The sequence below is a fragment of the Halichoerus grypus genome, chromosome 3 (assembly GCF_964656455.1).
Source record: "Halichoerus grypus chromosome 3, mHalGry1.hap1.1, whole genome shotgun sequence".
Lineage (NCBI taxonomy): Eukaryota > Metazoa > Chordata > Mammalia > Carnivora > Phocidae > Halichoerus > Halichoerus grypus.
The window spans coordinates 200,770,844-200,797,536 of record NC_135714.1 but is presented as its reverse complement, the minus strand read 5'-3'; the positions used below and the strand labels follow the sequence as shown (position 1 = coordinate 200,797,536).

The 26,693-nt window shown below is 36.1% G+C and overlaps 1 protein-coding gene across 6 annotated transcripts in view; it reads left to right on the top strand.

The window, feature by feature from the left end:
• Nucleotides 1–26,693, top strand: part of WDR17 (WD repeat domain 17) — a 110,303-nt gene that overhangs the window by 10,544 nt on the left and 73,066 nt on the right. For 3 of the 6 annotated variants that reach the window (XM_078069875.1, XM_078069876.1, XM_078069874.1), the window contains exons 2-4: nt 9,837–9,998; nt 10,633–10,755; nt 21,939–22,067. In XM_078069875.1, coding sequence (XP_077926001.1) covers nt 10,690–10,755; nt 21,939–22,067 — 195 coding nt within the window. In that variant the 5' untranslated portion in view covers nt 9,837–9,998; nt 10,633–10,689. Of the gene's footprint in view, nt 1–9,836; nt 9,999–10,632; nt 10,756–21,938; nt 22,068–26,693 lie in introns of those variants that run through there. The other 3 variants (XM_078069872.1, XM_078069877.1, XM_078069873.1) reach the window with 2 other exon arrangements.

Genomic DNA, 26,693 nt, shown 5'->3' with positions numbered 1-26,693 from the left:
TCACATAGAAAATAAAATCCACAATCCATATCATGATCTACATGATTTTCCATCATTATATCTTTTGCCTTGTCCAGTGGACAAATCACTGTTCTCCTCATGTACCGTGATACTTTAGGCATAGGAAAATAATTTTTGCCTAAAAGTTCACATCTCTCTTTCCTCTTTTTTTTTTTTTTTTGGACAGCCTTCTTAAGCCCTTCAAGTAGATTTGGGCACATTTGTCTTTCTGCTCCTCTAAGCCCTAGCTCATTCTCTATTAAAGCAGCTACTGAAAATTATCTCATGCATTTATTTGTGTCTATCAGAAATGAAGTGAAATGTAAATAACAGAAAACCCGTAACTTAAAGAGACATTTAAAAAAATAAATAAGTGAAGATAGTCGTCATAATGTTAGCATTGCGACATTTCTGGAGTTTTCTTGGCCTTTATGTCGTGGATTCGGGATAGCTCCTACAGCAACAGTAGCATGTCGTCCAGGTCAAAAGCAGGGGGAGAAGGACGTCAGAGAATTCTACCTCCCTTTCATCAGCTGAAACTGAGTCACATGCCCACACTTAGTGCAGTAATTGTCCCAGGAGGACGATATTAGTGCGACTGGTCTAGACCAGCATCGTTCATCTCCTAGAATAGGAATGATGCCATCGTCCCTGAGATTACTGTAATTCCACCTGCGCCTGGGTGGTCTAGGTTTCTGTTGGCAGGGAAGGAGGTCGATGGGGATGTTGTTGGTCAGGTCTCGCTCTCCCAATGCCGTAGCTTCTTGAAGAAGGACTTTTTCCCCCCGTTTGTTTCTTGTTCATCTTTGTATCTTTCGTAACCAGCATTAGTGGCCAGCTATGATAAACACTCACCGAATATTTGCTGAAATGAATGAAATACTCTGATACAGCAGGTAGACATAGATGAAGATGCTTCTCGCTCAAGTGAGGTGGTTGCACAGGTATACATTCGGTAAAGCAAAATAGGCTAACACCGGCCTGCGTATTGTATTAGGGTAGACAGTAATGACTGAAGTTTAATTATAGTGTGTGCCTGTGCTCATGAAAGCATGGTAGTTACTTGTATTTAAAGACAGAATTAAGAAGTTTATAACCAACTGACATTACTGACGAATTCTACTTTCTAAAATACGACTTTGGAAATGATGCAATCTAAGCACCTACCTGAGGTTTACTTAAATATAATAAAGAAATGCAAAGTAATAGGGGCTTAAGCAAGATAGAAGTCCATTTCTCTCTCACATGAAAAAGAAAAAAAGCCTGGAGGTATGAAGTCCAAGAGGTTCCCAGAGGTCTAGCTCTAGTTTTCAGAGGTTCACTGTTGTGCCATTCCTTGAGTGGAACCCTCATCTGATGATGCAGTACATCTACGGGGGCTTCCACCTTCATCTGTCAGGTGCAGGTGAGCGGTGAAGGGTGGGCTGCCAACAGTATGCCCCCGCTCTTCAAGTAGACAATATGTCCTAGTGCTTTTTACTGTCCAGAATTTGGGCAAATAAAGAATTTAGTAATATACTTTCTTCTATTTCTAAAATTATTTTCTCTAATACTGATTCATCTACATTTTACGAAATGTTTTTCAGAGGACATTTGAATTCGTTTATTCTTTATTTTAGGTCTTATGAAATAGCAAAGGCAAAGATGACGTGTATACAGAGAAATACACTCTTATCTAAAAATACAGATATTTTGAACAGTTGATTATACTCTTTCTGCTGTGTCCACTTTCATAAAAAGAATCGCTTTCATAAAAAATGAAAATGTTTTTCTTTGAATTTTGACAGACTACATTTATGTATCTTAGAAATACAGTATATTTAAGAAACTGCTCAAAATAGGTTTTCTTAGAAAATCAAATTATTGAATAGCAGTTAACTTGGAATTCCATTAGATAGTCTAAAAAAACTAAAATATTTGATTTATGATACACCATAATATGTGCTGGACATTTTAGACTTCTTAGATTACCTTAGTGCAAGTCATTTTTAATTTTTTGACTAGATCAATTTAGAGATTCCAGTTAGGAACTTTGGTCAAACTTCCAGGATGTGAAGATTCATTAAAAAGAACTTACTGGCTGTGATAACTAGGATCCAAAGAAACCTATCACCCAGAGGCAATTCTTCTCTGAATTTTTTTTTGGATTTTAGGTTTTTTTAAGGATAAACAGAATGTTACCAGCATTCACAACCTCCACCAAGAATAACCACTGTCCTGACCTCTTGCAGTATAGATAAATATTGTCTGTTTTTGTGCTTTATGTAAATGGAATAATATGATGATAATATTATCTTTGTGTCTAGCTTATTTCAATCAGCATTATGTTTGTGAGATTCATCTATATAGGTTGCTTGGGGTTGTCACCATTCATTCTCATTATTGCAAACCATTCCATTGTATGAACATACCACAGTGATTTACCCATTCTGCTGTTACTATAGACCTGAGCAGTTTCCACTTCGGTCCTGTGATAGAGGTGCTCTGAACATTATAATACATGTCTTTGGTGAACATAGATAGCTACCTATAATACCCACTGCTGTTGGCCAACACTTAGGAGTGAAATGCTGGGTCATGTGGTATATATTTGTCAGTCTTAGAGCATCCTGCCAGTGAGTTATCCAAATTGTTTGTTTCAGTTTACATTCCCATGAGCAGTATATGAGTTTCAATTACTCTGCAATCTTGCCAACCTGTGCTATTGTGCATTTTAGCCCTCCTGTTGGAAATGGTAGCAGTATTTCTGTGGTTTTAATTTGCAATAATAATGGACAACTTTCATATGTTCATTGCTGTCTTTTTGTGATGATGGAGTTCTTTTGTCTTTTGTCCAAAGCCTTTTGTTCATTTTTCTATTGGCTTGCCAGTCCTTTTTTGTTTTTGTTTTTGTAGTAGTGAACCAGTTTTTTGTTGAATATATATATTGTTAATATTTTCTCCCACTCTGTAGCTTATTTTTCACTCTTTTAATGATGTCTTGATGAACATAAGTTTGTAATTTTAATGTAATCAAAAATATGTCAATTTTTTCCCTTTGTGGTTTGTGTTTCTTTGGTGTGTCCTGTTTAGTAAACCGTTTTCTACCCCAGAGACAATACATTCTCATTAGTTTTCTTTGAAAGCTTTCTTTTACCTTACATATTTAGATTTCCAGTCTCTCTGGTATTGGTGCTTTTTTTCTCTTTTTTTTTTTTGTATTATGTAAGATTGGGATGAAGATTTTTATGTGTCTTCCATAAGGGTATTCAGTCAACCAACAGCAATTATTGAAAGGTCCATTCTTTCTTCAGTGTACAACATTGTCACCTTCATCATAAACAGCATATGAAGGGGTTTATTCTAGACGAACCGTGCTCCATTAGTGAATTTTCGTAGCCTTACATCAATACCACACTCTTAATTATGATAGCTTTATAAGAAGTATTGATAACTAATAGTGTAAACCTTCAGCCTTATTCGTCTATTTCAAGGCTGCCTTGACTTTTCTTGGCCATTTACATATCCATATAAATTTTAGAATTAGCTTGTTAATTTACACACACACACACGCACACACATGCAAACAAACATGCTGGGATTTTGATTGTGACTGTATTGAATCTGTAGATTAATTTTGAGGGGATTTACATCTTCACAGTATTAAATCTTATTATCCATTAACACATTATATCTTTACGCTTTTTTTGGCATCCACTTGGACGATAATGGCAATCATCACATTCCCTATTGGTATTCCTTTGGACCTCCAAACATGTATCCTAATGTAGTCCATCTCAGTCCTCTTCAGCTTCTTAAGGTAGATCAGTTTTTCCTCATTTCTTGTTGTGAGATTATTCTTTATGTCCATCTTCCTCATCTGCTTGTCCCTGTCATTGCTTCTAAAAAATACTTTGTGGATTAAAGAAGTATTAGTATTGTATCTCAGAGAGAGACACTTAAGCTAATGTGTCCAGAAATACGATGGCTGGGAGTAGCAAGTGAGGCTGAAAACTCGAAGAATAAAGTAAAGTGTCCAAGTGAAATTAGGAAATATAATCCAATTATACCATATCTATATGTGGACAAGTTCATTTCGGGTTTTTCCCCCTTTTAATTTTGTTAGTATTGGAAAACACTGCTGTGGATTCTTAGCGTGTAATTTTCTAAACTTAGATTATATATGTGACAGCAAAAATGTGCAGTTTAGTGTTTTGTACCAGCAAAATGTGCTCATTAGCATAATTAGCATAAAAGAAACATTGTAAGCTTTCTAGAAATCCCCCTCATGTCTCCTTCCTGTCACTACTACTTCTGCCTGAAGAAAATTCTCTCGTAACTTCTAATAGTATAGATTAGCTTTGCTTGTGTTTAAGCTTTTTATAAATGAAATCATGCAATATATATCCTTTCATGTTTGACTTTCAGTCGTTATTACATTGTAGGGTTTATCCGTTTTGTTGTGCATAGTTCATTTTAATTATCGCATAGTATCCCAGTATATGACTGTATTACAATTTTTATCTCCCAGATTGGGGGAATCTGGTTCTTGGCGGAGATTTGTGTCTTTCCCTCCCCAGCCCTTCTCTGTGGCCTCCAAACTGCACTTTGTATTTATGGTGGGTGTTGAATAGGAGACCATTTTTTTGCATCTCCCCAAATGGTGGCAGATCTGTGATTTGGTACCAGATGGGAGCCTGAGATGGCTTCCTGCCCACCCCCCAGGGACAGACAGCTTTTGCTTCTTCCCTTCTCCCAAAAGTACCTGGGGTCAGAAAGGAGGATTTTCTGTCTCTTCCTGGAGGCAGATAAGGTTTGCTTTTTCTCTTCCCCCATTGTCCCTGGCAGTGAGGGTGTTTTTCTCTTTCCTACTAGTTGAAGGATTCATGGATGTATAGTGTTTCATGCCTGTCAACCGTCTAAAGCCATTTGCTTCGTGCATATCTGAGCCACTGAGGGGGGCGATGCCTGATTTGCCCCCAGTCTTTCTCCTAAGCACGCAGTTGAGGTCTGTGGAGATCTTACAGCTGAGTGCAAACTCAGCACGCAGCTAGTAATTCTAAACTGATGCTGTAGTTCACATTGGCCTTTGGGAATTAATTACCATTTTATCTGATTTCTTTTCTTACCTGCTTTTGTGGCAGTCACCTCTTTCTTCTAGGCCTTGTCAAAGGTGACACTATTAGTGTGTCCTCACTTCAGAGAGCGGCCTGTTACGCTTTGGAGTTTTCTTGACTGCTTTCCAACGTGACAATGTAATGTTATCTTCCTGCAAAGAAAATATATACTTTTGCTTTTAGAAAGTAGTAGAGTAAGGAAGATCAACTGAATCCAGTCACGGAATTTATTTGAAGCTGAGCCTCAGTCTTTGTAAGGAATGGTCTAATTCTATTTCATTCTTAGTCTTAAGATGTAGACCCAGGTAGTTCTCACTGAAAAGACGCCAGTATTAGATCACTTCTTTCTTTGGCAACATCTGAACTCCCATTTTTTTCCCTCAGGCCCTATGAGATTATTGAAACTCTCCATAACTTTTCAGTATTGTAGCTACTACTTTTATAGGCAGATCTTATTGGGAAAAAAGTAGCATTCCCTGCCTCCCACCCCTTACCCCGCCACTACCACCAAAGGAAAAATACCTGGCTAGACGCTTTGGGTTTCTCTTGGGGCTTTTTTTTAGTTTGAGATTTTACATATTTTTATCCAGCCTTTCTAGTTGTCCTTAGTAAGAGAACTGGAGTTTTGTGTGTACACACACAGTATGTATGCAAGTGTGTATACGTGTGTGTGTGTTTGTGTATGTATGTACACATTTGTCTGCCATTGCTGGAAGCCGAGGTCTTGTAAGTAGCAGTCTTTTAAATATATAGAATCATTCTGAGGATTCAGAGCACACTTGGGTAAACTTTTTATCTGCTCTCTAACTCAGACTTCCTCTTGACATTTTTATGTAGAATTTTAATCTAGTTGGGATGGACAACTCCCCCAGATTGTATGATGTAATACTTTTGTCATCTGCCCTCTACTAACTGATGCCTCAAGAGGAGTATCTGTTCATAGTACGGGTAAGCAGACAGATGGTCCCAGATCTCTGTCATCTTGTACAACATCTTTAGCATGAGGCCCGTGTGCACATCCTGAGTCTCTTTCCCAACCCCTGTCCTCTCCCCTAACTTACCGTGACTTTAGACAGGACAGATACAGGCAGATAAAAGAGAATAATTGTGAGCAATGCCATTTATTTTATCCTTCATTTTGCCCTGTTTGAATAAGCAACGGCCTGTGCTTATTTCACATGTTTACTTAGTTTGTTAGGAAGCTTAAAATATAATTGCTGTCTCATAAGACAGCAGAGACGGGGGCTGACTAAGAGAATGTAGGAACTGGAGATAGTATAGTAGGTAAGAGGACATAACTTGGAGGGGATGAATTTAGTACAGAAAAGATTGCCTGCCAACAAAATTTCAGAGGATTAAGCCATTATCTTGGTCTGAGATAATCAGGTAAAACTGGATGGAAAAATCTAAATGTAGAATCAAAACAGACATCATGGAGCCCAAACATTAGGATAGGCAAAACATGTCATTTTACTCTCTTTAGGATTTTAAACAGGCATGAGTAAATGAAAACATTATCAAGTTGGCAGAAGAAAGCAGAAATAAACATTTCAGGATGTGGTACAATTAGGTTCACAAAAAATCACAACCAGAGAACTTTTAGTACTTTCATTTCTAGACCAGGGACTGCTGACATATGTCTTGATTTTAATCCCCATATTTATAGTAGGGTGTTGATGACTGGCAGATAGGACCAGCTTCTCAGTGAGAGCAGAGCCCTACTTTATTTACTTAAAATTGCTCTATCCCCTAGTTGGTCCTAACTGTTCTAACACAAAGAATTAAAAGCACTTCTAAACAAGGGAGAGTCATAGCAAAATGGAAACTTCACATGCACATGAATGGATCACACAAAATGTGCTGATTACTTCTCTCTTATGAAAAGAAAAACTCAACTGTTTTTCAATGATTGTTAGAGGTTGAAAAACGTGAGATAACTCCGATTACTTATATAAATATGTCTTGCTATATTTAGTTCATTTTAAAAATCCTGTCTTTTAAAACTGTTTTGCCAGGGACATAGGCATAATGCTTTAAATCTTGTTTATTTCCTACAGTCATAGACCTGGGTTTCCTCATGTAGGTAAGGTGAGAATATTGATTTGATCAACTAATCTCCATAGAGAGTGCCTATCGTCCTGCACTCGAGGTAATGTATCAGTTAGCTCTTGCCACAAAAATATTTTGTTATCAACCACTCCGAAACTCAGCAAAATACAACATTAGACATTTATTATGCTCACAAGTATAATACTAGGGTTTTACAACAGGTTTGGCTTGGCTGAGTGTTTCTGCTTCTCACTTAGATCTGTGATTTCTCTGTGGCAGCTCTCCTCCTTGTGTCTCTCATCCTTCTTAGACCAGCAGGGTAGCCAGGGAATGTTCTCGCTTTGTTGGCTGAAGCGCAAGGATATGGATGAAAATAGGCCTTCAGCCAGAGCTTGGAACTGGAATCTCTGACTTCTGCCCACATATCACTGACAAAAACAAGTCACAGGGCAAGTCCAAAGCCATAGGCAGTGGTATGCCTATGACAGGGTCATGGCAACGATTTAGATAAAGAGAGGGATATAAAAAAGTCAGAACCAATAATCGAACTTCAGGTTACTTGTGTGTTTGGATATGAATGCCTGCAGGAAGTTTTCTGACAATACACAAGATTTTACTTCATTCTCTTTACTTTCTTTAACGTGACATTTCCCTTTGATTACTGTTTCCTTCCATCACTAGTCATAAGAGGTAGTAAGAATTTTCTGACTCTGAATTAAGTTATATTTGTGATTTTAGCAATAATTGGTCAATTAGACCCACAGACTAATGCAGATACAAATCTGTGGACCAAGTGCCACCATGACTGTCTCTTCTGGTCTCAGTTACTGCTCCGTGATCATGACATGCTTCCCCTCGGAGGTCGGCTGCAGGTTTCAGCTCTGCGCTCCAGACAGTCCTAACCCATCAAGCAGATGTGAGAGTTGAAAACTGTCAGTCGTTCTTACACTAAATGAACCAGATTCTATTCACTCTCAGATCATCAAGACACCTGACTACCATCAGGAAGTGTGTATCCTTATGCAAGATCATATTTCATCTGGGATTACATGATGTGAAATATTTTACTTTTCTTAATTCTTGTAAATATGGTAAATAGTGCTCATGGAAAAATATCACAGAATAAGGCATTGAACTATTGTGTGCCCTAGGAATAAGGTATTCATTTTAACTACATTGTATTTAAAATGGTATAATAAATATACTTGTGCCTGGTATGATTATAAAATAATTTTACCGATTCAAGTTGGCATTTAATTTTATGCTTAAAAAATGTCTTAAATGATAACCAATGATTTGGTTAGCCATTTCCCTATAAGGAATTGAATGGTAGTCCCATTTCATTTGTTGGTGAGTATATTACCTGTCACCTGGATACATTTCCTTAGACCCTTTCCAAGTTTGAGAAATATGTAAGTTTGCTTCATGTGAACTGCCATTAGCTGACAGACTTCTAGGGCTGTGAGTGTCAATTCACTGAACAAACATTTTGTATCTTCTATACAAAGATGAATAAGACAAGTTCCTTTGCCTTGGAGAACTCACAATTTGTATCTACACAAATAATCAGTATCTAGTCCTTGCAAATATGTAAATAAAGGCAAACAGATGAGGGATTTGTTGCATTTGAGAAAGTCTTCAAAGAAGGAGGATTTTTAAGTTGTGTCTTAGAGGACCATAAATGTGACAGATCTCATTCACAGCAAAAGGGGAAGGACAGCTCAGGCAGAAGAATTTAAAAACTAACAGGCATAAAGTGATGATGGTATAGAACATGTTCAGGAATTGCAGTGCAAGCAAGGATATGAGTGAGTAAACTATTTTATTCATACAAGACATGATGAGGGTTTTCACTAAAACATTGACATTAGAGATGGAGAGAAGGGCCTTTTGAAGAGATATTTTAAAGACAGTTTGCTAAGACTTGGTGATCGAATATAGTGGCACAGGGAGGGGAAGATGATGAAAGAGTCAGAGACAGCTTGCTTTTTTTTTTTTTTTTTAAAGATTTTATTTATTCATTTGAGGCACAGAGATACAGAGAGAGACAGGGAGAGAGGCAGAGGGAGAGGGAGAAGCAGGCTCCCCGCTGAGCGAGGAGCTTGATGTGGGGCTCGATCCCAGGACCCTGGAATCATGACCTGAGCTGAAGGCAGACGCTTAACCATCTGAGCCACCCAGGTGCCCCGGCTTGCTGTTTTTTATCTCAGGTTACTGTCTAGAGTATAATGATAGTCACTGAAATGGGAAATGCAGGAGAAAGTCAAGAATGTTTAGAGGTGGTTGAAAGGGTCCAGAATCAAGGAAGTCATCAAGATGTAAACAAATTAAACAAGAGATTTCATTAGTCCTACAACTTCCTGTGCGAGAGCCTATTCCCAGGCATTTTGACCTGAGGCTTCAGGCAGATATTTGAAAATATTTCTAGGAAAAAGAAAAGGGAGAAGAAGAATTAGTCTGAAGAAGAGTGCCATGTTCCATCTGATAGATTTTTAGAGATAAAGCTGTTTTTCAGTCAGCCATGGTAATGTTTATATGTCATAGAAGTGTACCCTTTTTATACCAGAACAAATGCTATCTTACTCTAGGATATGAAGAATGAAACAAATTACCCAAATATTTTCTCTTTCTTTCTGCAACCCCCCCCCCCCCCCACCGTTACTCCGTCTCTTTCCTTTTTTCTCCACTGAGGTGTAATGGTTTGATGAGTTTGGTGAGGAAAAGGTCAGAACTTGCTGCTATATGTTGGGTGAAGCACCTGAACCTTGCAGAGGATATTTTGAAGTTCACGTATTCTCCAGTATATCAAGAAATCTCTTATTTAGCATGGCCAGTAAATAGTATCTTCCAGAAGTGAGTAAAATGAAAAAGTAGCCGAATTCATGTGATTTTGATTCTCTGTTGAACATGTTAGCCCTCTACTAAGTGATGTGCAGTCTCTAAATTTTTGAAGCACTTAGGTAATTAGCTAACTGTAAAATGATTTAACTCTCAAGGATGGAGATGGAAGCAAATAGAAATATAGACTTGGCCTTGTCATTGTCTACCTTTTAACCTAGAAGATTTCTTCTGGCTTTATCTCCAACTCCTAAGGTTGAAAATAGAACTGCTTTTCTGCTTCCTGTTGCTTTGTGGTTTCTCTGGATTCCTTATTTGTAACTTGGTAACTTTTAGATGTAATTTGCCTATCTCTTGCAACAGTTGAATCAAGTATGTTTTTTTAGAATGAAAACTGAAAGCCTAATATTTGATAAAGTATTTGCTGGTACTATACAACAATATAATGATTATTTGATATTTCTTTCCTATTTGAGTATAGGCTTACATTTTCTGGTTTAGCATTATTTTTACAGGTACTGTTATTTGTAAATTATTAAAACTATTTCAGCTGAAATGTTTGTGTGCTTCTGGCTTTGTGTACTGAACAACATTTCACAAGGCAGATTTGGTAGAGCTGTTTGGTTGAAACACATTGTTGTTACTTTAGGTGCGGACTGTTCTGATGCCGAGTTTCCAATTGCCTTGATTAAAGTAGAAACATTCTATGGCTTGGATGACTTACATTTCACATTGGTTTGAGCAAGATGATTGGTATGAAGGACTACAAAGAGTAAGATATATTTATGTTGTGATTATGATTTTCTGTGGATTTCTTTTTCTGCTTTACTACTCATGCAGCTGTATTTCTTTGTCATTTATGTTGCAGACATTTTTGCATTGCAATATTTTGAGGGTAAATAAGATACTTTGATAGATTCCAAAGCAGAGGTATAAAAAGATAATATATAAATATAGTCATAATAATACATTGAAGAAAAGGTATTTTTTTTTCTGTCTTTGTTTCATGAATTCTTAATGTTTTCAGATTGTCTTCAGGCTTTAAATATAAAATAGAATTCTTGTTAATGAGATTAATGTATAAAAACAACAATATTTTAATAGTCATTTTACATAAAGAAAAACATTTAATGAAGTAGAAGATGTGCATGATACTATATATTATATTAATATTGTAAAAGAAAATGCAAAAATTTTCTGAAGAAGAGTGCCATGTTCTATCTGATGAATTTTTAGGCAATTAATTATGTTTCAAAAGATTTGCATTGTTACCATGGCAACTTTTGTATAGTATTTTGAAAATAGCTATTCTGATCTATTATTGCGATAGTAGAAAACTGCTATTTAAAAATACATCTAATCAAAATGGATTTAGTGTAAAATAATACGATGTCTTTTTTATTATTTTCACGTTTTTAATGGAAGATTTCTCAATCATTTAAATGAAGGCACTTTGTGGATTTTTCTTTTCTTACACGGCCTGGATTTTTCTTTTTATTAATGAGTGGAACAAAAGAGCCAGAGTATCTTCCTGCAGTTTCACCAGCTTTCTTCCCTGTTATTGTTGGAAGGCAAAGGATGCCAAAGATAGGAAGCATTGCATTTCTCTCCCGCCTTATTTCCTCAGGGTCCCTCCTCCACCCGTCCATGAAAGACATTTTCTCAGTATTTTACTTCCTTTTAGTTACCTTTTGAATTGTAATTCCTCAGCAGTTTAAAGCCTCCTGCCTTTTGGGCTTTTCCTAAGATTTTTTTTTTCAGCTCTAAAACAAGCTGGTAAACATCTCTGCAGCCAGTTAATAGCAAACTCTGGAGAGTAATCCTCCTGTTGTGGATCCTAAAGCGTTCTTCAGAAAACAGGTTGAGAATCAGTGGGTAGCCTGTCATTCTGAATTTCAGTCTTATCCCTAAATGATGGAAATATTTCAGCTTATGAGTTTAATAAGTCCCACTGGACACACGCACGCTACGTTGCCAGCACCCTTTTTTGTATTGTGTGCATGGATTTTCAGTGTAATAATTAGTGCTTTTTTGATGTTGGAACCAAAGGGTGTTTTTTTCCAAGTGTAGTCCATATATTTCTCAATGGGAGAGCATAGGGATGGTAGTCTAACTCGTTAAAATGCTTTTTACTAAAATTGGGTGTTCCTTTAGTGACTTCAGGGTAGTTCATAGAGATGATGAGGATTCCAAATCTTTTTCTCCATTGTAACCCCAGCCTGCCCTTTAATACTACCATTGGCCTTTATAAATGAATTCCTGGCTCTGAGACCTATCACAAAAGTAGCTGCTATTATATGTAGGTACAGTTCAGCCCTGAAATTACCATACTGTCCTCTTCCTGAGTTTGAGCTTCTTCTGGCTCAAGTTTTGGTCGGTTCTTATGTAGATTTAGATGAGAATGAAAGATACTATTCTAAGTAATGAAAATTGGCTCATGAATATGGACTTTAATTTCTTCCAGAAGTCCAGCTTATTATTTTTCAGATGATGTGTATGTGCATATATATCCTATATAATCAGCATCCAGCATAACAATTTTTTCAATAGAATTTTTTTCTCCTAATTTTTATTTAAAAGCAAAATTATAACATTGAAATGTGGGGTTTAGAATGTACATAGATACAGCATATTTGATAATAGTACAAAGGACTGTATGGGGTGAATGAAAGTATGGTTGTGGGGTTATTACATTTTACGTGAAGTAGAACAGTAACACGGAGTACAACAGATGTTGGCAAGGATGCGGAAAAAAGGGGAACCCTCTTACACTGTTGGTGGGAATAGAGCGTTTTTTTTAAATGTTCACAGGAAAAGATAAGTTGGATTTTTTAAGTTAAAATTATAATTTAGAAATGTACTGTTTGAAAAATTACATACAAGTGTGAGTTTGATCTTTAGTACAAAATTTTGATAGAATTAATTTTGATATTAATATTTATGGCATATGTATATATTTCTACAGATACACAGACACATATATATGAACTTGATTTTAGCTTAGTTTTACAATTTTATTTTTGGCAGTGTTGTAACTCTAGCTATATTTTAAAGTTCATTGTGATTATTTCATATCAACATACTCTTGTATATTCAAAAGTGAACTTTAATATTATAAAAGTCTAATGTAAATATAGTCTTATCACTTTTTTTTTATTTCATATACTTAATGTGTAGAGCATCTTTACTGTAATTGTAATGTAGGTGTTGTATCATATGAGATTGAAACAAAAAATTGAATTTAGGTTAAGAAAACAATGTCTTTGCACGTAGGCTGTTGGCAGCCTTACTTACATGTGGGGTGACACCGTGCTCAGGCTTTCTTCCCGAAGCCTTTATAACTCTCCATTATTCAGTGTACCACAGGGGTTAGTACTTCATCTTTAAAGTGTGCATATTGTTTCTGGGCCAGAAAGATTATATTTTCCGAAGCAACAAGTCTTTAGAATGGACATGGAAATTCTTAAGTCATTCACCTAAAAATGAAACCTATTCTTAAGTAAGGATACAAAAAAGTACATAATTTTTATCTGAAACCAATAATTAACTGTAACATTCAGTTGGCATATATTTATTTACCTAAATATGTGACATATCTTTTTAGGATTTATGTTGGAAAAAAAGGCATATATTTTGGAATGGACCTGCAGTGGAACATTTTCCATGTTCAGTAATGCAGAATCATTAGTGTGTAACCATTCATGCTGAGTACAAAGATAACAAAAGCTTCTGGATGTTTCTTTTTATCTCCTTAATAAAAGCTACATCATATTACATATATTTTTAATAATACTTTTGAAAAATAATGTGGAAGTTTCAAATGCTGCCCTTTTATTTTTTATTTATTTTTATTTTTTTTAAGATTTATTTTTGCGAGAGAGAGAGAGCATGAGCAGGGGGCAGGGGCAGAGGGAGAAGCAGACTCCCTGCTGAGCAGGGAGCCTGATTCGGGACTCGATCCCAGGACCCTGGGATCATGACCTGAGCCAAAGGCAGACGCTTAACTGACTGAGCCCAGGCTCCCTAATACTGCCTGCTTAAATGCATAAATAAGATTTATAAATGCAATAGTATTCATGTATTTAATGATGTATAATTTTTTCAAATTTCATTTAAAATCATGGATTTTTACAATAAGTTGCCATTTTGTTTTATCCTGCTTATTATTTTAATGGCTGGTTTGGACAAGTTATTCAACTCTGAATTTAAAAAGGAATTAAGTTGTTAGATTTTAAGACTTGTGAAAGCTGCTTAGAAACAAGCTCATACCAAATTGTATGACAATATGGAAATTTTTGTATTCTCTAAATTTGGAAATTAAAAAGTAGATTAATAAAAGTAGTAAATCAAAATAAACTGATAATTAAAGTAAAAATACATTGACAAAATGAATTTTGAAGTAACTTATTTATTTTCAATAAATAGCCAACGGACTTTGAGTTTCTAGTCTGGCAGGTAAGGAGCTTAGAAGTCTTCACTCGGGGGGGCACCTGGGTGGCTCAGTCTTAAGCATCTGCCCTTGGCTCGGGTCATGATCCCAGGGTCCTGGATTGAGCCCCACGATGGTCTCCCTGCTCAATGGGGAGCCTGCTTCTCCCTTTCCTTCTCCCCCTGCTTGTGTTCCCTCTCTCACTGTCTCTCTCTGTCAAATAAAGAAATAAAATCTTAAAAAAAAAAAAAAAAAAAAAGTCTTCACTTCGGCCTAAAATGATAAAAAGCTGAACAAACTGAAAAATCAACCACTCTTCTTAGATCTCTAAGAGAAGTGAGGTCACGAGGCAAATTGCTTCTTCCACGGTTGGAGAGACAGACAGGCAGTTATAGAAATTCACAACCTACTGGAGCAGAGACCTCCCAGCTAAAACCTCTGTGGGAACCAGAGCCAGAATAGGAAAACCTGAACTATAATTGATGAATTGCTGGAGGCTCATGTCCCAGGTCTGAGAGTTAAAAACTCCAGGAAGACCCCCAGGCTTGTGTGCTTAACCTCCAGGATCTCTACCAGGTCTTCCCAGGGATCTTCCCTGAAGAGCAGGGAAGATCCCTTCGTGCTTCTGGCAGGGGGAGAAGAAAAGGAACCATTTTGAAATATGACATTTTTTTCTTAGCAAGGCTGTTCTTGGGAGAAATTGTTCTACCAGAGCCTAATGTGCTGGTTATTTGAGAGCCTAACCTATGTGGGGAAGGAAAATAACCAGCTCCAGCTCACTGTACCCATCATGTCCCACCTAAGGGATAAACCCCCACCCTCCCTCCCCAAGAATCACTGGTGAAATTCACATTCCCCAGGCGTAGGAGGCTCACCAAAAGACAGAGACCTAATCAGTGGACTTACAGAACACTTCCTCTCTTCCCACGACTTACCATTATATTGCTGAAGGTCAGTTTACCACAGTTCCTTTTATCCAGTACATCACGTTTTCCTCTAAAGGAAAGATTTCAGGGCATACTAAAAGGCAAAAAACCCCGCAGTTTAAAGAGAATAAAAAACCATCAGAACAAGAGTCAGATACAGCAGGAATGTTAGAATTATCAAACCACGAATTTAAAGAAACTATGATTAATATGCTAAGGACTTTAATAAAAAATAGACAACATATGAGGACAGATGGATAATTTAACAGAGAGACGGAAATTCTAAGAAGAATCAAAAAGAAATGCTAGAGACCAGAAACACTAGCAAATGAAGAATGTCTATAGTGAGCTCATTAGTAGACTCGATATGGCTGAGGAAAGAACTTCTTAGCTTGAGGATATGACAGTAGGGACTTCCAAATCTGAAAAGAAAAGAGAAAAAATAATGGGGAAATAAAAAACAGAATATCCAAGAGCTGTGGGACAACTAAAAAGGTATGCCATACACATACTGTAAGTACCAGAACAAGTAGAAAGAGAAAGCAATAGTTGAAGCAATAATGACTTAAAATTTCCCTAAATTAATGTCAGACAGCAAACCATAGATCCAGGAAGCCCAGGAAATACGAAACATGATAAATGGAAAACAGCAACAACGAAAACAAAAACAAAACTATACCTAGGCAAATCATATTCAAACTAAAAAACAAAAAAATCAAAGAGAAAATCTTGAAAAAAACCAGAGGAGCAAGGACAAGAATTACATTCAACTTCTCAGAAACCATGAAAGCAAGAAGAGAATGAATGAAATATTTAGAGTGTTCAGAGAAATAAAATACCAGCCAAGAAATCCATACTCTGTGAAATTATCTTTCATGAGTGAAGGAGAAATAAAAGACTTTCTCAGACAAACAAAAATTGGGGAATTTGTTGCCATAGATCTGCGTTGCAACAAATGTTGAAAGAAGTTCTTCAGAGGAGGTAAGTGATATAGGTCAGAAGCTCAGATCTTCATAAACAAAGGAAGAGTATTGGCGAATGTATAAGTAAAGGTAAAAGAAAACCTTTCATTTTTCTTATTCTTAATTGATCTTGTTAACAAATAATAGTTTGTTCAAAATAAAAATGCAACAATGTATTTGATTATGTATGCTTATATACACATACATACACACATGTATACATATATATGTGTGTATATATATATGCTGTGTTGCTTATGTATAAGTGAAATGAATGACAGCAATGATAAAGGGATAGGAAGAGGAATTAGGGATATTTTGTTACTATAAGGTGCCCACACTACCTGAGAATGGTGTTATTTGAAAGTAGACTTGAATTAGTTGTAAATGTATATTACAATGTCTAGGATAATCATACACACAAAAATTTTAAATGAGACATAATTGATATGCTAAGAAAGAAGAAAAAAAATTGAATCATCAAAAGTGCTCAGTTGAAACCACAAAAGAAAGAAAAAGTGTGGAAGACAAAAACAGGAACAAATTGAAACAGTAAAAATAGGGTAGATACTAATCCAAGTGTATCAATAATTACCTTGAACATCAGTGGTCTAATGCACTAATAAAAAGACAGAGACCCAACTACATGTTGTCTACAAGTAACTCAAATTAAATGTAAAGACATATATAGGGTAAGAGTAAAGTGATGAAGAAAGATATACCATGCTAACACTAATTAAAAGAAGTGGGTATAGCTATGTTAATTTCAGACAGAACAGAATTCAGAGCAAGGGTAAAGAGGGACATTGCATAGTGATAAAAGGGTCAATACTCCAAAAAGACATAATAGTCCTTAATGTGTATGTGCCTAATAGCAGAGTATTGTAATACATGAGGCAAAAATCGATAAAAGGGCAAGGAGAAATAGATGAGCACACTATTATAGTTGGAAACTTTACTACTCTGTCGGATCAGACAGATCTACCACACAGAATCAGTAAGAACGGAGTTGAACTGCATAGCATCTCAATCAACTGTATCTAATTTACATCTATAGAATGCTTCCTCCAGCAACAGTAGATTGCACATTCTTCTCAAGCTCACATGGAACATTCACCTAGATAGACTATATTTTGGGCTGTAAAACACATCTCAACGACTTAAAAGTATAGAAATAATACAAGCTCTGCTCTCAGACATCAGCAGAATTAAACTACAAATCAGTAACAGAAGTATAACTTGAAAATCCCCAAATACTTAGAGGCTAAACAGCAGTCTTCTAAATAACACATGGATCAAAGTAAAGAGAAATTGAAAAGCATTTTGAACTAAATGAAATTGAAAATACAACAACATAATTTAAGGGGTGCAGCAAAAGCAGTGTTTAGAGGAAATTTATATTCGAAAAGAAGAAAGATCTAAAATTCATCATCTAATCTTCTACCTTGGGAAACTAGAAAAAGAAGAGCAAATTAAATCCAAACTTAAGGAGAAGAGAAGAAAAATAAAAATTTAGATCAGAAATCAATGAAATCAAAAACAGAAAATCAGCAGAGAAAATCAACAACAAAAAGCTGCTTCTTTGAAAAGATCAGTAAAATCTGTAAGCCTTTAGCTAGACTAATTAAGAAGAAAAGAGAGAAGGAACATATTACCAATACCAATAATGAAAGAGGGGATATCACTATATATGGACATTAAAAGGATGATATAGGAATGCTACATACAATTCCATACCCCAAAATTTGGTAACCTAGATGAAATGGACCAATTCTTTAGACACAATTTGCCAAAATTCACAGAAGAAATATACAATCTGAATAGGCCTACATTTTAAAGAAATTGAATCAATAATAACATTTTATAATATTGTGATTTGTAAGAAATATATATTTGGTCATTCAGATGACCCAATTTCCCAAGTGTTGAGAGCCATAAATGTGTCTTTTGTTGTGCTAATAAGGTGACTTTTAGAAAGCACCTAAGATGGGGGCTGATTGCTGGCTGGAGCCAACCTGTGTTTGGAGGGTTGGAACTTTTAGTCCTACCCCTTGACCTTCAGGAGGGGAGAGGGGCTGGAGGTTGAAAGATTTTGTCAATGGCCAGTGATTTAATCAACCATGCCTGTATAATGAAGCCTCCAGGAAAACACGAAAGGGTTCAGAGGGCTCCCCAGTTGATGAACATGTGGCCCCCTCTGAGAGGACAGAATCTCCTTGCCCCTTCCCACATCCCTTGCCTTATGCATCTCTTCTATCTGGCTGTTCCTGAGTTAATATCCTCTTTTAATAAACCAGGAATCCAGTAAAATATTTCTCTGAGTTCTTGAGCCTTTCTAGCATATTAAAAGACTTGAACAGACCCTTCACTGAAGAAGGTAGATGGCCTGTAAGTATATGGAAAGATGTCCGACATAGGGAATTGCAAATTAAAACAACAGTGAGTTACTCTTGCACCCCTGTTAGAATGGCCTATCCAGAACACTGACAACACCAAAGGCTGGTGAGGATGGGAAACAGCAGGACCTCTCATTTATTTCTGGTGGGAATGCAGATGGTACGGCCACTTTGGAAGACAGTTTGATCATTTCTTATAAAACAAACATACTCCTACCAGGATCCAGCAGTCACCTCCTTTTGCACTCCTTGTTATTTACCTAAATGAATTGAAAATTTACGTTTACGCAGAGACCTGTGCATGGATGTTTATAGCAGCTTTTTCATAACTGTTAAAACTTGAAAACCAAGGTGTCCTTCAGGAGGTGAATGGATACATGAACAGTGATACATCCAGCAAAGGGGATATTTTTCACTGCTAAAAAGAGATGAGCTATCAGGCCATGAAAATACATAGAGGAAACTTAAATGTGTATTCCTGACTTGAAGCCAATTTGAAAAGGTTACGTACTGTATAATTACAATGATATGACATTCTGGAAAAGGCAAAACTATGGAGAGTGTAACAATATCAGTGGTTGCCAGGGGTTTTTGAGAGAGGGAGAGATCAATAGGCAGAACATAGAGGATTTTTAGAGCATTGTGCCTATTCTATACAATCCAAAATGGTGGATACATGTCCTGCATTTGTCAAAACCCATGGAATGAATAACACTAAGAGTGAACCCTAATGCAAACTATGGACTCTGGGTGATGATGATGGGTCAGTGTAGGCTCATCATTGTAACAAATGTACTAGTCTGATGGGAGGTTTTGACAGAGAGGGAGGTCGTGTGTAACTGGGGAATAGGGAGTGAATGGGAACTCTCTGTAATTTCCACTCAGTTTTGCTGTGGAACTAACACGCTCTGAAAACAGTTTATTAAGTTTAAAAAAGATAAAAAAGCAGGAAGTGAAAATTTAAAAAATGACTCCATTTTACCTGTTTGTTTAAATCTTTCATGTTTCTTTTCCAGATATAAACTCAAAATTTGCTTAAACATAAATCAGAAACCATTTTTACTTACACACAAACATTAATAGTAATCATAGACCCCAAAGATAAACTACAAAAGCCTGTTCGACTCATCCTATAGTTGCAATAATATATATTTTCAGTGAAAAGTAATGTAACATTACTAGTTTAAAAAAAATGTATTTTTTTTTTTTAATTTGTCAGGAATGCTAGTGCTTGAGGAAATACAGGTGCCAGGGGAGGAGGAAGGAAAATTTTTATTTATAAGCACCCAAAGACTGAAGCACGGTTTGGTTATCATGGAATTTTTCACTTCAGATAACTTTTTACTTAAAAAAAAAAAAAAAAACCCACTAGTTCCAGTCAGATAAGGGGATTTAATGGGATGAAGATAGATTTGGGGAAGAAAGGAAAGAAGAGATCTTTTCTAGAAGGTGGAAAAATGAAATATAAAAGATATAAAGAAGAAAGTAGCTTTATAAATAAATTGGAGATAATGAAACTGACTAGAATTTACTAATTGCTGAGCATTAAAATAAAGGATAAATGTAGTGTTATGATCAATACATGATTCCACTGATACTGAGAAGGAAGCAGATGATCCAGAGACACTGCTTTATTTTTCAATGACAGTACCAAGTATCCTCGGTTCAGAGTAGCTTGTTTTACACCACTAGGTGGCAGGGTAGAGAGAGAAGAGGCAGGTTGAGGTGGACGGTTCCTGGGGATACATTGAACAGTTACCTATTAGACTTGTGTCATGGGTCAGATGTATATATATATTTATGTGCTAATGTTTCATTTGTGTGATATTTCACATGTTGTGTTAAAGCAATAACATTTTGCTACTAAAATAATATAAAACTTTTGAACAGCATAAACAAAATGCTCATTAAAAATTGACTTGGTATGTTAGTGTGACCCAAATTTATTATATCTGCTAGGTATTTACTTAATTTTTCAAAAATAGTTTAAGTTATAATTGCTTTTTATACCTTTTCCTTATTTTAATCAGATATGAAATTGACAGTGAAAAATTGATATTTGCATGGTATAACATTGTGGTATAAGTGAAGGTGTCTCATGTTAAGAGTCCTCATTTTTAGACCAATTTTTTTGACCATATTAGAAAAGATACCAAATAATGGTCTCGATTCTGCCTTGAAAAAGTTTTTTTTGGTCAATCTATTCTTGAATGCCACTGAAGAGGTAACTATATAGGGTAATACTCAGAATAGATTTTTTGTTTTTGTTTTTGCCTTAGTGTTTTCCCTCTATCTGGGTTTTCAGTATGATCGTAGATTTATAAACAGCCTCACTCTTGGCTTCCTTTTTTCCATCATCCTAGAAAAATTGAGCTTACACATAGATTCACAGAATCCCTTGAACTGAGAGAAATGGTAGGGAAAACCTCCTTCAGATGGTTTCTTTTAGATGGAAGAAACAGAGACCCGAGGTTAGACGCCTCACTCCAGCTCACACTCTATGCTGGCTTGGAGCTGGGTCTGCATCCCTGCTTGCTGAGTCCCAGCCGGACTGATTCTGCATCTCCAGGGCTGTTTGCTCCACCATTCTCTGCTGGCCACGTCAACATTTTGTGACCAGTAGTTTCCAGCTTCCTTCTGGCCCATCTTCACAATGAACGATACTGTTAACGCAGCTCGTATACCTGCCCTGTGTACCACAAATAGTTTGTGTGACGATCCTGAGTCACTATAAAAACAATGACGCTCCCTGGCAGAGGCCACAGTCTTCCCAGTATTGGCTCACGGTGTTTTACACTTGAATTTGCTGCCTTGAATTGAACTGCCTGTATTTAAAAATTGGTAGGTTATATGCAGAAATCTAGATGCTTCCGTTTCTCTGGAAAGTTTCATTAATCTGGCAAAGGGAAGGGACTTCTCCAGTGGCACTGAAGCCCTTTAGATAGAATATGCACCTTCTATTTCACTGTGGCCCCCATCACTCCTCTGGGATTCCCAGTCCTCAGCCAAGTGTTATTTGTTATTGATCATCTTCTAATCTCTTGCTTTTCAAATTTGAGTTACCTGCCTTGATGTGTCTAGACATTTGGGGATTTCAACTCTTGTTCTCTGAAAGAGATTAATAGTCCTAGTAAAAATTTTTTTCAGGGCATAAAAATAAGGATTGGTGAAGATAGCTATAAAATAATTAAGTTTATTGCATAATGAAAATGACTGATATTTCTCCAAATTTGGTTTTCAAGGCAAACATGTCCCAGGTCAGGCAAGTGGGCCTGCTGGCCGCTGGATGTCAGCCGTGGAACAAAGATGTGTGTGCTGCCAGTGGGGACAGGTTCGCGTACTGTGCCACTCTGGCCATCTATATTTACCAGGTAAAATATTAGGGATGCTTTTTGATTTCTAATTTTATTAGGTAAAATTAATATTTAATACATATTTTAAAATCCCTGTTATAGGAAAGGCTTAAGTACTGTAATTTAATTGATATTTATATTTTGTTGCTGTTTATACTATATTGGTTTTACAATTCAAGCTTTTAAAAAATGCTTATATCATAGTTTCAGATTGTTAGAAAAATCTTAATTGATTTCATAAACCTTTATGTGCTGTTCATCAAAAAGAATTTCTTCAAGAATTAAAAGCTTCCAATCTGTGAATGATGAGCAATTAGAATCTAATGCTTTTAAAATATATTTCCATATAAATCATTGCAATTCATTTATTCATTTGTTTCAGACCTTGCTCAGCAGCATTTCATATGAGAAAATCATCAGTTGAAGAATGTGGGTCATCCATTAGAGATCATTATATTAAAAACAGTACAGATATAAAATATTTTGAGATATTCTTGAGATACAAAACTTTACAACTCCCTTTTTTTCATGTCTGAACTCCATCCAGACATCTCTCATCAGTTCCCAATCTATAGAGCCAATGGCCTTCTGAATTGTCCCAGTTACAAGTGCCATAAGCGTCTTAAATCCAGGTCCATCTTTCTCCTCAAACCTGGAGTCAGCATTTCAGTGTGAGCAGCTAACCACTTACCTGAACCACAGCTGTGAGGGTGAGCTCTCTTTGGTTCCTCCTTCTGACCTCCTATCCTGTAGGTAATGAGGAGTGATCCTAGCATTTTGTACCCTTATAGCCTTCTCACCTAAACTATTATAATAGTCTCTTACTATCCTCTTCGCCTCTGCTTTGACTCCCTCTAGTTTATACATTAGTGTACTCAGTCATCTGTAATTCATATCTGCAATTTTCAATCTTCAGCTGCTCCTCGTTCCTTCATATTAACATCCAAACTTCGTAGTGTGACATTGTTTCGCAATGTCTTTCTCCATCTCCTCTCACCTTGTGCCCTGGGCAGACCATGCTAATTGTATTTTCCAAAACATCTCAGACTCTTTTATATCTTGCCTTTGCTTACACTAATTTTTCCATTTGCCTGTGTTGCTTGTTTAGAGAGTGTTTTCTCATCTTTCAAATCTCAGCTCAAGTGTATAAATTCTTTTCCGTATTCTGCTTTTTCCTCTTTCCCATTAGCAAAGGACCTTAGAAAATGGACTGCCTCTCTGCCTGCTTCCCTTTACCAGAATCAGTCTTCCTCACCTTTGATTTCTCAAGTTACTCGGTACTCTCTGGAATTTGATAGATACTCGTTAAATATTTTTTGAATGATATATTTTTTGTTGTTTTGAAACACCAGTTCATTTCAGTTAATAGTGAAAAAGATGATTGCATTATTCTGGAATAAAAATCCTTTTGATTACCAATAGTGTAGTTTATTGAAAATTTAGGAAATAATAGCATTAATCTATAAACCCATTAATTTTACACAGTTTCAAGTTGGATTTTATGTAGTCCATTACTCAAGGTTATAGAAACACCCAGCAATCAACCTCAGTTTCAGTATAAGTCATATTTTTTCACTTCCCATTGCCCCATGGAGAAGACAGCAGCAAGCCTGCTAATTGCTCCCTTTTTCCTCCCATCTGCCTCCTTTACACTTTGCATGTCCCCATAAGCTTCTCACTCCCAAAGGTCTCCTACAAAATTTCTCTCTTTTTTTTTTTTTTTTTTTTTTTTAAGATTTTATTTATTTCCTTGACAGAGAGAGACACAGCGAGAGAGGGAACACAAGCAGGGGGAGTGGGAGAGGGAGAAGCAGGCTTCCCGCCGAGCAGGGAGCCCGATGTGAGGCTCGATCCCAGGACCCTGAGATCATGACCTGAGCCGAAGGCAGACGCTTAACGACTGAGCCACCCAGGCGCCTCTTAGTCTTAAGTCCCTAACTTCTTGACTTACTTCTTTTTACAGAAGAAGAATGTATCAGTCTAGGTAAACTATTCCTCCAAGGAGTAAGGACAGTCAGAGAATGGACGAAGGCAGCACTTAATTTTTTTTATGTTCGCATGTGTCTTAAGTTTTATGATGATATTTTATAACTTGAATATTTAGGAAGATTGAGCTAAAATTATTAATATAAAAAAACTTACGAAGAAAATGTATGTGTCATTAAAGACCGAAACAAATTAAAAATCACCCTGATTTAGAAATTAAAACAAATAAACTCAGTTGACAGTTCATTACAGAGTTCACTGTAAAACCTTGTTTCAAAGTATGCAAATGGAAAATTACATTTATATTAAATGGTGACATTAACATTCACCTTACATTAATCAGTATTTTTTAAATATCATTGTCTAAATTGAAGTGCTTTGAAAATTATGCTACATAAATATAAAATGTTATAGTTATTTCCAAAGGGAATAGTTATTAAATCATACCTGGGGTTAACGTAGAGTCTGATAGTCTGTCGCAGTCTGTATAATGATGCCCAGGTATTATCACATCTGTCTGAACTGTTAAATGATACTTGTAAATGTGGTAAGAATTTTTCCTTTGACCATTGAATTGTAATGCAGTAATATATTGTATTAACTACTCTAAAAATGATTTATGGTCCAACTCAATGTAATAGTATAGACTCATAATCCTGAATTGTAAATATAATAGGAATGTATTAATAAATTAATCCCTGTAAGTATTCTATATTGTGCTTAAGATACTGTTTGGATGGTTTGTATAGTAAAGCCAGTGAAGATCATTGATATGCAACATAGCTTCTTCATGTATTTATAGAGTCTTCCACTGAATTTCTAACTTATGTAGGAGTTTTTTCTGTTCGATACATTAGACGCACTCACAGTATTTACCATAGATAAATCACTGAATAACTTAAAACTTACAAATCTATTCCTAAATGTACAGAAAATGCACTTATATATTTAAATAGGCCAACTTAAGATTATTATAACTGCAATACTAATCAGATGAAAACTCCACTGGTACTTGGTTATCTCTGAATAATATTTTCATCTGAAGTTGTTCAGGAATAGCTGAAGTTTAAGTAGTAAGAGATACAGAAATTATAGAAGGGAAAACCTTAGGAAATAATTAGGTCATTTGTCAAAATTTTATATAAAGATGTTCGCTACAGCATTTTTTGTGATAGCAAAAGTTAAAAGTTGCTTAAATGGTAAACAATAGCATAATGGCTCATTTTTTTTTCAATAATACTTACTGAATCTCTTCTGTTGGCCAAGTATCACTAGGCACTAGGAATGAAACTATGAACAAATCAGGCAAATTCTTCTCATTGAATTCATATTCTTAGTAAGGACGGGGGCAGGGAGAGGTCATTAAACAAACAAATAAATAAATAAGTGTTTCAGGAAGAAATGTGTTCTACAAAGGATATAAAAACAGGTAATATGTTAGAGTCATTTACACCAAAAACAAAAGCAACAGAAACAAGTGGGACTGCCTCAAACTAAAAACCTTCTGCACAGCAAAGGAAACCATCAACAAAATGCGAAGGCAGCCCACTGGATGGGAGAAAATATTTGCATATCATATATCTGATAAGGGGTTAATATCCAAAACATATAAAGATCTCATACGATGCAATACCAAATTAAACAAATGATCTGATTAAAAAATAGGCAGAGGATCGGAATAGACATTTTTCTAAAGAATATTTACAGATGGACAACAGACACATGAAAAGAAATCTCAGCATCACTCATCACCGGGGAAACGCAAGTCAAAACCACGCTGAAATATCACCATATACGTATTAGGATGGCTATTTTCAAAAAGACAAGGCATAACAAATGTCAGGGAGGATGTGGAGAAAAGGGAACCCTTGTGCACTGTTGATGGGAATGTATATTGGTGCAACCACTATGGAAAACTCTGTGGAGGTTTCTCAAAAAATTAAAAACAGAACTACCATATGATCTTGCAATTCTACTTCTGAGTGTTTATGTGAAGGAAATGAAAGCACTAATTTGAAAGGATACATGCAGTCCCATTTTCACTGCAGCATAACTGAGACATGGAAGCAACCCCAGTGTCCATTGATGGAGGAACGGATAAAGAAAATGTGATCTATATATGCATACAATGGAATACTATTTAGCCATAAAGAGAAGGAAACCTTGCTATTTGCTGCAACATGGATCGATCTTGAGGGCATTATGCTAAGTGAAATATATCAGAGAAAAACAAATACTGTATGATCTCACTTATATGTGGAATCTAAAACAAAACTGAATTCATAGATTCAGAGAATAGATTGATGGTTGCTAGAGGTGGGGGTACAGGGGGTGAAATGGGTAAAGGGAGTCAAAAGGTACAAACTTCCAATTACAAACTAAGTAAGTCATGAGGATGCAATGTACAGCATGTTGAATGTAGTTAATAACACTGTATTGTATATTTGAAAGTTGCTCAGTGAGTAGATCTTAAAATCTACCACAAGAAAAAAAATTGTAACTGTGTGTGGTGATTGTTAAGTAGGCTTATGTGATCATTTAGCAATATATGCAAATATCAAATCATTATGTTGTATACCTGAAACTAATATTATATGTCAATCATATCTCAATTTAAAAAAAAGGATAGAGTATGGGACAGGTTTTGGGGTGGGGGTG